The 13,865-nt window shown below is 33.9% G+C and overlaps 1 protein-coding gene across 5 annotated transcripts in view; it reads right to left on the bottom strand.

Annotated features, from left to right (window-relative positions):
• Positions 1-13,865, bottom strand: part of epha7.L (EPH receptor A7 L homeolog) — a 117,352-nt gene that overhangs the window by 63,598 nt on the left and 39,889 nt on the right. For 4 of the 5 annotated variants that reach the window (XM_018263378.2, XM_018263379.2, XM_018263380.2 and 1 more), the window contains exons 4-5: positions 9,802-9,957; positions 6,583-6,918 (exon numbers count right to left, since the gene is read on the bottom strand). In XM_018263378.2, coding sequence (XP_018118867.1) covers positions 6,583-6,918; positions 9,802-9,957 — 492 coding nt within the window. Of the gene's footprint in view, positions 1-6,582; positions 6,919-9,801; positions 9,958-13,865 lie in introns of those variants that run through there. The other variant, XM_018263385.2, reaches the window with a different exon arrangement.

Raw genomic sequence — 13,865 nt, 5'->3', positions numbered from 1 at the left:
ATTGCAAAGAGAGTCACTTTTTATAATAGAAATGGTGATTTTCACTGTAGACAAGTAACAGTGTATAACAGATGTGACAGGTTAGCAAGATGTGATGGGCTAGCAAGTATTAATACTGACCCTAATAAAAACATCCAAGTTTAGCAGCAAAACCACTAATTAGCTACATATAAACTGTCAGATTATATACAAAATGACAAGTGACTGTATAATGGTCTATCCTAAACACAGATCTGTACCCCACAGAGAACTGGTTAAGTACAAAATTACACTGTAACAATTACTGTAATATCCATTGATAACCACTCCACTTTGGACAAAGCAGTGCACAATTTAATTTTGGGAAACAAATTACTTCTTGTTTTAATGTGTCCATTCTCACAGATAATGGCCTACACTGCAAAAACAGAGGCTAATTATTTGGTGATAGCATGCCATGGATAATTAATAGTCAAGCTTTCCGGGGGTTATATTCCTTATTTTCACGTCTCCTTCTTTTGTCCTTGTGTTTCCAACAAGGCAAGCAATTGCAGTATGGCCTGTATATTGCTGTCAAATGCTCTGTCACAAAACATACATCTTCCTTTCCAGCTCATCCCCTATTAAATTTACTGCCTTGCGCCAATTACCTCTCCCCTGTGCCTGCCCCACTGCTGAACTAAGTAAAGATTGCCTAGCTGATTTGTTTATTGGGATTTTCTTCATCGGTAATTGGTATTTTCAAGTAACGATATAATTGTAAAGAAATATAAACCAAAAGAAAAAAAATGTGTTGAAACTCCTAATTGATACATCTGAAAAGTTAAATCTTGATTATGTTCTCTCATTTGCCCCTATTATTTAGATCAGTTGATTAAAGCTGTTAATGATCCATCTGGATCAATGTCTTTGCTTGTAGATATAATTTACTGCATTGTTAGAGTGGTACAGCTGTTTTTATAGATGCCAATGCTCCACTTGACTGGCTCCCTATCCATAGCTGGTTTCCAAAATTAAGCACAAACAAAATACATACCAACCTCGAAAGTAATATGATAATAATTACCCTTGGCATTAAGGCACATACTTCTGTTCATTCCACGTCATCACAATCTTGTACACGCACCTTTCTCATAACATATGCATTGATTCTTATATTGTATAATGGTTCATTTAGGATCTTGGGAATTTGTAATGGGTAAAATGTGGACTATTTCATAATTTGCAACCTCTTTTCATCGAGAGTGGCTTATTATATATAATACACATATTTAAAAATAATTGTGAAATGTATTTACTTACTTGCTCACACTTTCCATATGTGTTTAGGAAACAGTTAACTTGATTAACAACTCTTCAATTCGGATCATGATGTTGGAACACTACATACCCTGAACAGCTGAACTTGATGGACAGTTGTCTTTTTTTCAACCCAAATTAACTATGCAATTAACTATGTAGCTATGCATTATCTTAATGGCAGTGTACTCCTTGTTTTAATAAGCTCAGTGACGTTGACTTGGTAAACATCAATCACTAACAGAACATGGAAAAACCTCTTCAGAAAGAAATCTTATTAAGCATACTGCGTTACTGGTTGTTGAGCAGTGTTCCTTGTCAATCTGCATCATATTTTAATTGCAAAATAAATGCTATTCATGAAAGCTTTATAGCATCAAAGGACCTGGTACAGTGAAATATGTGCATTTCAGAAAACCAAATACAATGCAAATACTGCCGAATTTACATGTAAATACAATGAATTAACTTCAGCAGCTCTTTCCCAGACTTTATCCAGAATTCCTTTGTACAGCCATGTTATGTGTCGGGCTTACTATATTATTCAACAACGATAGGATGACAGAGAACCTGTACTCAAAATGAATATAAATTAATAAATAATGAAACATCCATTTGTATTACAGCAAAGTAGGATGAACGCAAGTTTATCTGAGAACAGAAAAACATTAAGGTTATTATGAGGGCAGTCAATTGCCTCAGTGACATGACTGATGAGTTTATTGTAGCTTTTGATGTGCATGTGTGTCATCACATCTTGTATATTAATGCTCTGTTAATGGACCTGTTGACTACAATTATAGGGGGGGAGATGATCTTCCTGGTATGGTGTATACATTTATTAAACATACATAACACAAGGGGTTATTTAATATTAGGAAGTCAATGTGTAAAGTGCAAAAAATAGCCTTCCCTGGTTTTAGAATTGCCTCTGCATTCAGTTTTAGGCTGCATGTTGTGATGGATTTTGTTATCCGGTACAAGAGACAGGGGAAGAAGTGCTGCCAGAATGAGAACTAAGGGACATGTTCTTGCACAACTTAGTGATCTTGCATGTCTTCTCCAAGTTATATTAAATTAGCTCATAGACCCTTCCATAATGCTATAAAAATAATTCTTAGTAGCCCTGTATGCTTTTTAAAGACATATTTTACATACATTTACCCACAGGCTACACCACAGGTAGAAAAGTTACGTATGAAATGGACAAAGCTGCAGATATTTTTTTTAAATGTGGAATTTTGTACCATTTTGAGATGTCTGTGTGTATCCAAGGAGAAATCTGAACAGGAATCCTTGTATCATTGGTACTGATTGATTCATTGTTGGTGTAGGTTCTTTCAGTTAACTGTTTTTTTCACTGGCATCTTTACATGCATGGCCAGTCTACTGACTGATCTTTCCTATGAGCAATCATATTTCCAAGATAGCAGTCTTCATGTTAATGATTCATCATTCTGTAGATCAGTCTTACTTTGTTGGAAATATGATAACTAGAAACTTGATGAGCACTGCCCACTTCTTCCTTTTCTATCTGTACTTTCTCTTCAAACTCTCCAAGGCAAAGTATCACCAAGATTTGGCTAAACATTAAAGGAACTGTAACACCAAAAAAATGAAAGTTTTTTTAAAGGAATAAAAATATCATGTACTGTTGCCCTGCACTGGTAAAACATATCTGTTTGCTTCAGAAACACTACTATAGTTCATATAAACAAGCTGCCGTGTAGCAATGGCAGAGAATGAAAAAAGGCTATATGGCCCAGGTTAAATAGTGGATAACAGATAACACAATTCTGATCTTCAGAGCTTATCTGTTGTGTAACCTGAGCCTTTTCTCCTTTGAATGGCCATTGCTACACAGTAGATTATTTATATAAACAATAGTAGTGTTTCTGAAGCAAACACAGAAGTTTTACCAGTGCAGGGCAACACTGCATTATATTTTAAACATTTAATTTTTTTATATCACTGCTCCTTTAACTTACTGCAATCAATTGAGCTGGTACTTTATTCATGAGATATGCTGAATACTCACATACAGCATTATGGGAGCCATGCTGGTATGGTGTATTCAGTAGTGGTGTTTCCTGGAAAAAGCACAGAACCAGTGCAGCTCTCTTGGTTACAACTTACTAGTATATAGCAGATCCTATCAAAAAAACAGTACCAGCTCAGTTCACTTGATTGCAACTTTACAGCATTGACAGTTTCTACTTAAAATGTCTTAGTGGTAAAGAAATTGAAGGAACAAGTTAGTTAATTCATCTTGAAAAACACTACAGTCCATCAAGTTTAACCATACCAAATAATCCCATGGCATATATATAAATATATATATATATATATATATATATATATATATATATAGTGAATAAAGTACCCCTTCTTGTAAAATATATGGATATTATAAGTCACCGAGGAGTTTCATGACCATATAAAAACACGAGGCCGAATAATACAGGTCATGGAACTCCGCGGTAACTTCTAATATCCTCATATTTTTCAACTGGGGGTACTTTATTTATTATAATACACAAATTTCAGTGAGTCATGTGACAGAAATGACATCAGAACTCACAGTTTATAACTGATGACATCAGAACTCACCGTTTATAAGGATATAATTTACAATATATTCATGGCTTTTGTGTAATATATATATATATATATATATATATATATATATATATATACCTATACAGACATATCAATACAATATCATTCATCTAATCTCCTCTCAATTAGTGATGGGCGAATTTATATGCCAGGCGCGAATTCGCGGCAATTTGGCGTCAAAAAAAATTCCGGGCGCCGGCATCAAAAACGAGACACCGGCGCCATTTCGCAAATTTTTCGCCGTTTCGCGAAATTCGAGAATTTTCCGCCGAAGCAAAACGGTGCAAATTCGCCCATCACTACTCTCAATCTCATATTATAAATAAACCATCTGTAAACTTGCACTCCTGAAACTTAATATGAACAATGCAACCTGCCTGCATGCTGCCAGTCAAGGAATTATGAGTTCTTCATATCACCAGTGCACTCCAAGGCTTGTAAAATATGCATAAACTTCTGTTTGTTATGGCATCATACCCAGTGTCAATGTTTCAGCTCCTTTCTAGAGCCTTTCTCAAGACAGATGGTCATAAATCACACCAAAATATGCACCCATCATTACATTCCCCTAAAAAGACACATCTCTAATCCTGACAACCCTTCCCCAACCATATAACTCCTCATATATAAATATGTATACACATACATACTGTACATACATACATACATACATATCAAAATAACTGTATAGCTTGAGATTTTGAGACTTCAGATTTAAAATCCATGTTTAAAATCTTTCAGAATAGTTATGAAATATACCTTGATAATACAGTATAGGTTAATTGCATTACTACTTTGTTTTAGGTAACAAGGATAAAATTCCAGTAAACTATATAGCCTCTAGAGTTTAATATAAAGAAGACATGGCTTTGGCCATGAGTGAGTGTGGTTAAAGAAGGAGTAGCCAAAAATAGGCATGTCTTATTTGATGTTCAATGTCAGATTAAGATAAAAGACCACTGTATTATAATTTCACAATATAGGTTTTTGGATCTCTTGTGTGAGCTCGTAGTTCATATTTTATTGAGCAACCCTAAATGTTATCTTCAAACAAAAAATGGAAAAGCCCTGTTGAAGTGTGCCAATGAATTTATTCAAAAAAATAAAACATTTTAATAGTCTTCCTTTAACTAATGCAGGAGACGAAAAAACTGTTTTATGAAAACTGGCCCATATCTGAACAATAACACCATAAAACAACTAAAGAAAACAATGTGACAATAGTCTTCTTTTAATCACTCTTGTGGCAGGCCATTCGATTTTACTGAAACTTCAATCAGAAGTTCTCACATCATATATATCAACATGCAGTCACTGCAATAGGATATTTCCTGTGGGAAAACAGTAAGATAAAATACAACTGTGGCTGGCCTACTGAAACATTCCTCTGCACCGTGTTTATTTGCAGATAATCTCGTAAGAAAAAAATGAAAAAGAGAATACAAATCTAACACGTAGTCAAAGGTTCTTATACTGCAAAATTTCAAATGTGTTCATTGGGGGGTGGAAGAAGGTTAGTTTGCACATCATGTAAACTATTCTAAAAGAAAAAATATAGCAAATGTTTACTCAATAGATCTGTTGAATAGCGAATTTGTCGACTTGTGTATCTTTATACATTATAGTTATGTCAGATATACACATGCACATTACTTTTATTTCTTAGCAGGCTGAGCATATGAGCCATGGATATTCTGTAAATGATATCCTTATAAATGGTGCCTGGTGATGCCATCAGTTATCATTGGTGCTCAGTGATGTCATATGTCTCACTGAAACTTTTGCATTATAATAAATAATGTACCCTGTTGTAAATATGAGAATATTAGAAGCCATCGCAGTGTTTTGTGACCAGTATAAAAGTACTCAGACTTTTATGTGGTCATGGAACTCCTTGGTGACTTGTAATATTCCTTATATTTTACAATAGGGGTATATTATTCACTATATCCAGTGCTCTTTGCCTCATTGCGAATTTCAACTCATCATCATGGAACAGATATAGTTATTAGTTTAATCTCACAAAGGTTTTGCAACAGTATATTTAAATGAACACTGAAGTCCAGGTAGCTAACAAAGGCAAATATTTTCCCTTGTATGCTTCCCAGACCAATCAATCAGCATTAGCTTTTACTGGTCAGGTGCAATTAAAAGAAAGGGTACTGACAACTGATAGGTTGATTTAGATTAATAGACCAAGGAAACCTTGTATTTAGGGCCCTGTTGACATAAAAAAACAAACCTGAACAGATATATAAGTACAGTATAAGTAATAGAAAGTAATTGTCTGCTGATTGGTTACTATGGGTTAATAGACAAGTAGTAAATTGAGATCTAATCACAAAAAATATTTTTTTCTAAGTCAGGATGTTTCATTGAGGACTTTTTCAATTTACAAGTGCAGCCAACAGCCTAGTATTAGAAGTTTAAAAATTAAAATATTGCAGAAATCAGTAAAAATAGAAAATAAAGGGAAAATGCAAAAGTGCTCAGACGTTATGTATGTTTACATATATTTATTTTATCGGTTTAGAAAACAATTTTTTTACATTACCCCATAGAATAAAAACATAAATTTACAAACTGTCACAGACAATCAGTGAAAAATTATAATACATTTAAACCTTAAGGTAAACAACTCTTTTAACTTATAATGAAGAAATGTGGAAATGATAGACGACATACCTGCCTGACCAGTTGTCACACTGACTGCAGCAAAAAGCCTTTGGGAACGGCTCATGTCGGAAACTCCATTCACAGCTTCTACTTCAAAAGTATAGTTGGCATGGGCAACAAGGTCCACAATGGTGATGTAAGTATCTACTAATCCACTTTGCTGGGGCACATATCCAATAGTATTTGCACAGGGTATACACTCCCCTTGCTCCCAGCTGCATCGCTTGCAAACAACGCGGTATGTGACATCACTTCTTCCCCCAGTGTCTGCTGGAGGACCCCATTCAAGGCTTACAGTTGTCTGGTTGATGTTGTAAATTAGATTCTGTGGTGCTGATGGTGGTCCTTTAAGTAATAAAATATGAGCACATAATTAACATAAATTATACTTTTAGGGGGGTATTTGCTAAAACTCATATTTATCCAATTGTTTTTATTAAAACAAAGTTGCCCTAACTCCCATCCACAAATGTAATCTATTTATCGAAAAATCAGCTTTGAAAAATCTGACGCCAGAATTGTACGATTTTCTTGAGTTGTTATCTGAAAACCCTGACTTTTTCAGATTATCGTATGAAAACCAGCGCAGATCACAATGTCAAGAAAAATCATTATAGACATCTGATGATTGAATTCTACATGACCGGACAGGTTTGAGATGGAATATTTTTGGATTTGGATTTTTAGCAGCTTTGGGATGTAATAAATCTCTAAATATGCAAGAGTTTTTTTTCCTCTAAAATTTCTAGTTTTCCCTCTAAAAACCTCAACCAGAAAAAAATTGAGGCTCCATAAATAGGCCCCTAAATGTAGAGGAAATGTACTGTGGTTAGTTAATAAAAAACATTTTAATTTTTTGCACATACTGTATATGTAAGAATCAAAATTTGTGTACCTTTCTATTAATTGCAGCACACTGTTTGAAGTTTTATAACATCATACTGCAGAAACAATTTACTTTGTAAAATAAATCAGTTTGCATTATTGCACATCCAGAGAAAGTGAATTTCAGTTTCTTTTCATTTTGAGAAATATAATATAGAATACATTTATTTTAATAAAACTGCTGAGTCAAATTACTCTACCTAAATAAGATATTTGATGCGCATACTTACATTTAAATATATTCATACAGTGAACAGGAATATGTCTGTTGTACAAATCTGAAATATGTTAAAAAATTTAGAAAGCAAACCAAATGACAATGGATTCCTAAGTAGACTGTTTGAAGTCGAAGATTTAGTGCTATTTGTTCGATCGAACGATTCAAAGGATTTTAATCCATCAATCAAAAATTTTCCTTTGATCAGAAATTGGCTAGAAAAGCCTATGGGGACCTTCCCCATAGGCTAACATTGATGCTCGGTAGGTTTTAAGTGGCGAAGTAGGTGATCGAAGTTTTTTTTATAGAGACAGTACTTCGACTATGGAATGGTCGAATAGTCAAACGATTTTTAGGTCAAAGTTGCCAATTCGATGGTCGAAGTAGCCAAAAAAATACTTTGAAATTCGAAGTATTTTTTATTCTATTCCTTCACTCGAGCAAAGTAAATGTGCCCCTAATTGTTTTCCAAGGTAAGTAACTTATAGCAACCAATCAGTAGGTAGAATTTACTGGCTGTGAACATGGTTGCTATTGGGTACTGAAACTGTACATTCCATAAGAGGTATAACACTTTTCTTTCCAGTTGGATATCCTTCAGAATGGCAGTGTTATATAGAGTTGTACCTAATTTATAAATAAACAGTTACTATTTAAAAACTCAGTACGAGGGCACTGTTTCTGATGTACCTGTTCCAGTATTCACTAGGGGTCATTACAATGCCTTCTGCACCATGCAAAGTGCAACTAAAGGCCATTTGTTGCACTTTGTAAACTGCTTGGTGCTCTGTATTTTGCTGTATTGGTGAGGGGCAGGTGGGGGAGCATCCCCCTTCCTCATGCATCATAAAGGGGGTTATTTATCAAGGTCCGAATTTATCTCAATATCGGCTCCGATCTAACCTGCTCGGGTTTTTAACGCTTATTTATTATTACATTTTCCTGAAAATTTGCTTTGCGGGAAAAGCTCAGATTTTCACGATTTTTTCATGAATTTTCCGCGAAATCTCAGAATTTTTCAGAGTTTTCACCCAAAAGCTCAGAAAACATTGTGAAATAGCCCAAAACCCCCGACACAACCAAAAATCAATGGGACTGTTCACATTATGACAAATTACTTCAATAGACATAAATTATATTCAGAATTGTAACTGTTAACTTTTTTTTTTTAACCTTTTTGTTTAACCTTAATCACTCCCCCACCTTAAATCCACATAAATCCTATTGTCTTGCACCTTACTGCACTGTATAAATTACATTTATCCGTACTTGATGATTTCTTTCTAAAGCACATTAAATTAATTTTTCAGAGCTTTATAGGTTTGGTGGTTCACCAGTTTAATACAATTTACAGTAAGGTTGGATTTACATAATGGGGGTATAGTTGAATAGTTGCTCCAAGTTTGATCAATTCTTTCTTGATCACCCTTATGCCCACTTTGTATCTCATTGTTTAGGCCTTTTTTAAAACCTCATATTCACTGGGATAATCACGGACGCTAAATGACTTTAAACTGTTATATAATATAGTAGAAAAGTTACATTATACTGCTTTGGAATTTGGAGACTTCCTGCACTATGTTTTATATCTATCGATGATAATTTAAAAGTAGACAATGAAATACAAAACAAGCAGAATGAAAGTATTATAAACACAAGCAGTCTCATGAAAAGTTGAAACCTAGCATCTTATCTAATATAAGGATAAGCATACTTTTTGGAAAGTCTGTTTCTCACAGTCATTTAATTAAACACTGTATTGTCAAAATGATCTCGCTTTTAACCTAAATATGCAAGAGAATCTACTTTTGATGCAGCAACAATGTTGCTATGCTGAAAGTTGAAAACCCCGATTATGTAAATTCAACCTTACTGTAAATTTTATTAAACCGGTGAACCACCAAACTGAAAAATTCCTTTAAAAGAAGTATTATTCTTTTTATATGAATGAAATATTAATTTTATTGAACAAACATCATGTACCCTTCCAAAATACGTATACATCTTAGACAGCTATATGTTATAGTAAATGTATTAATGCAATACATAACAAAAATAGAAACTGATTACCAAACAGTTAATGACCCCTGACCGAATGATGAATGACAGTTTAATATTGAACTCACTTGTGCAAGCAATATATGGTGGATCTGAGAAAGCTCTGTAATAGCCATCTTCACAGTCACAACGGGATGAGCCTTCCTTGTCTGAGAAACTGTGTGCAGGGCATCGCGAACACTGTAAATCTTGAGATGATGATTTGTAGAAGCCTCGACCACACGCTAAGAGGAAAAGAAAAACAAGATAAAGCATCTACAGCAAATACACAGGTCCCTGTTAGCGAGCAGTTGTTTAAATGTTCAAAAAATTGTTCAAAAAGAGTTCAAAATGTCTTTTAAACATAATATTCATGTAGATGCTTTTTAAAAAATGTAAAATAATTATTTTAACAATAAAGTAAGTGTGGTTTTATCATACAGCCAGCATTGTTAACAACTACACATTCTGAATTGCTGTAATACAGATGTATATAACAGTGGAAGCAGTTTTAAATGTTACAGTTCAATAAAGGCAAGCCACATTATAATCACTGTGGCAGTCAGCCAAAAAAGGGCACAAAAGGTAGAAAACTCATGAAGGATTTATCCTGTTAAAGATGATTTTATGTGAAAAAATCTATTGTGAATGCAGTTGGTCATACAAAGAGTATTCTGTAAGGCTGAAACAATAACCACAATGCGATTTTGCCTTCATTATGTTTTTGATTAAGATGTTCATGCACATTACCATGTATTCGTAAGAAACGGCAAAATGCTTGCTTCGTTACTAAATAAGAACGTAATAAAAGTGGATGGAATTAAAGGCAATATTTTTAAACTGTGACAGTAACAAGATTTGTTCAGTATGATGCCGTTCCTAATCTCATAATATTTTACTTTGATATCTTGCTTGTCACCAAAAGTGATAGAATGTAGAGATCAAAAAAAAGTACACACTGCTTCAAACAAGTGCAAAATAGCAGACATTGCAGAAAGATGGGTAAATATACACAATGTTACCCTGTATATGAAACAGGGTAGAAACATTTCTTTTGCATATTTGTGAGTATTGCTTATCAGTTGATTGCAGGATATTTCCCCGTTTATAAAAACTACTTCATGCAAAAAAAAAAAAAATATATATATTTTTTTATTATAATATATATATATATATATATATATATATATATATATATACACACACACACACACACACACACAGTTCCAAAGGTGCACACCATTACTCAAGTACATACCTGGGTGCCTGCCAAGAAAGGTTAGTATATATGTGCAGAAAGGCGGCACACTTTCAAATCAAAAATAAAGAAATATTTATTAACCTCAACGTTTCGATCCCCCACTGGGATCTTCGTCAGGAGTATACAGACAAAAAACTCCTGACAAAGATCCCTGTGGGGGATCGAAACGTTGAGGTTAATAAATATTTATTTATTTTTGATTTGAAATCCTGTGAGTGCCGCCTTTCTGCATATATATATATTTTTATATATATATATATATATATATATATATATATATATATATACACACACACACTGTGTTCTCAGCTGACTGAATAGTGGCCAACAATTTTTTGCCATCTCTCATACACTTGAAAATGGAATTTATTTTAAGTCCAAAAATGCTCTCTAGAGCACCTTTGGACTGAAAATTTGATTTTGGTCAATTCTCTGCCAACTGAAATGCCTTTAGAGAAACTCTGCCATTAGATATTTGCTGGGTGTGGTTAAATTTGGGATGGGATACGGGCAGCAACATTTCTGTTCGTACAGACTCCTGAGATGGGTTTTCTCAGGTTACTGGTTACTATAGGTTACTATTGTAAAGTGATCTTGTGTGTTTTTACATTAACTCAAAGCCACTGACAAGTGCCATTGACTAGGCTACCATTTAAAAGCAAATGTTTATAGTGATGGGTTGGTACTAGTGTTGCATTGCCCTCAATGTATGTATGCCCCTTTCATAAGCATAAATATATTTACTAAAAATGCAAAAGAGCAGACAGAACACCATTTAAAAAAAAAAAGTAGACTTTGCTAAATGTAGATTCCAGGCGTAAAATATTCAAGGATGATTAAAACAATTTAACTACTATATAATTTATATAGCTCATCTTCATTAATATACACTCAATAAAATTTTAATAAGTGTCATACCACCTGCATTCCAGTCACTCAGAACACACACAAAAGATTGCGTAGTTAATCATTCTACAGGTTACACTTAGCCAGATGTATATAAATGGAGCGGAATTAATGTCAAACAAAACAATGTACTACAAATGTCAAAGAAATAATGTTTTTATGGTGAAATGTCATTTGTGCTTCTAAATCAGCATGTGAAAATGCTATAAGCCCCCTGTATTTTGATTTCCACATGTAAATTTACATGTAAATTTATTTAGGAAATGTTGGGGAGAGAACACCGGGAACTGAACAAGAAAAACAGAACGTGAAGTCAAAAAACGTTGCATAATGCATTTATATAGTCTTTAAGCTTGCTCAGATATAAACAACATATACACCACAAGCCTGTTCTAAATATAAATTTCAAGGCATTTTATATTGACCTTTTATATATTAGCTTGGTAAATGAAACCAGTCTAATTTGCAGTGATATTAAAGACACTGTTGGTTGGACCTGTCTCGCTATATTTCATATTGCCAATATAAACCTAGTGGTATAATCCCATACATCCACATAATCCCTGGTAATCAGTTTTAAAAAAAAAGTGTAGGTAATGCCCCTAATCCACACCAGTCACAACCAGTTACACCCACACAAAACCAGAACCCACTAATTTTTCCTAAAGCAATGCCTCAGAGCTAGGCACCCATATTATTATTATTACTTATTTGTAGCTCAATATGGCTGACCCAGTAGCTTCTAGGGGGGGGCAGAAGTACTAAGTTTACCACTTGGCCGGCATTTGCCAACCCAGCTAGTGAAATACTTGGTACTATTATTAATAGGTAAGAAAGATAACAGAGATAGGAATTCTGGTCGTTTTTCCAGAAAATGTTGTAGCCAGTAATTTTTAATGAGGCCATGGTGCCACCGTTTTTAACTTATTAATGGTTTTGTTGAATAATTAAGGGGAAATATAATAAGGGCAACCCACAATTACAATAAGGATACATATCCCTTTTTTATAATTTGTGAACATTATTTTCATCATATTTATTGTATGTCCTATCAATTATTTATTGATCACATTTTTTTCTTTTTCTATGCCAGCAGCTAAGTAATATTTTCAAATGTTGGGGACGATCGAAAAACAAACATTTTCTTTTCTAAACAAAGATGTTTTTTTGTGTTTGAAAGCTTAAAGGCATATCATACTAATGAAGAAGGAATGGATTCTTTATATAGCTTTGCTTGATGAGTAAAACAATGCTCCTGCAGGCATTGTTTTCACTGCAGTTCAGCAAGCATTGTACCCTATTTCATGGAAGTTTGCCCACTAGAGGCATCTGGTTCACTGGGGTCTACAGAGAAAATCGGACTAGTTGTACTCTCGAGGAATAGCATGGCAGCTTTTACTCATGTGAATAAACATGTATGAAGGAAAACAAACAAATCTAGGCCAGTACTGAATATCCTGTAGGAAATATTGCCTTTTAATTGATACCTTTCTTTTCAGTATATGTTGGTCGAACATCTCTCTAGAGCAGTGTCAGTATTACATTTTTCTATAACAGTGTCTCTAGAAAATGATTTTTAACTCAAATAAAATCTTTTTGTTTCCCTACCTGCTCTTATCTATATACATCTAATAGCTTCTGCTTGTTCTGAGTACTAATGCAAATATTTTAACCACATATTATGATGTCTTTTTTGCACTACCTCTGAAACACAAACCACTGTATGGCACTGAAGACTATATGATGCACCAAGAGACATTATTAAAGGCAATTTAAAGCTGGTCAACATACAGTAACCGCCGAAGCATTCATTTACATGATATACTAATAACATTATTACATTAAATATTGTATCTGTGAACTGCTTAATGTTTGTTTTGAAGCCACAGAAGAACTGCAAGTTTTTTTTCCCAAGAAAATACATGCCATGTATAATAAAATATAGCTGTTTTCAACCTGTGCATCATGTAAATCTACTCTCGGAGG

This window comes from Xenopus laevis, chromosome 5L, assembly GCF_017654675.1.
Source record: "Xenopus laevis strain J_2021 chromosome 5L, Xenopus_laevis_v10.1, whole genome shotgun sequence".
Taxonomy (NCBI): domain Eukaryota; kingdom Metazoa; phylum Chordata; class Amphibia; order Anura; family Pipidae; genus Xenopus; species Xenopus laevis.
Note: the sequence above shows the minus strand (reverse complement) of the source record. Positions and strands in the feature narration are given on the sequence as shown.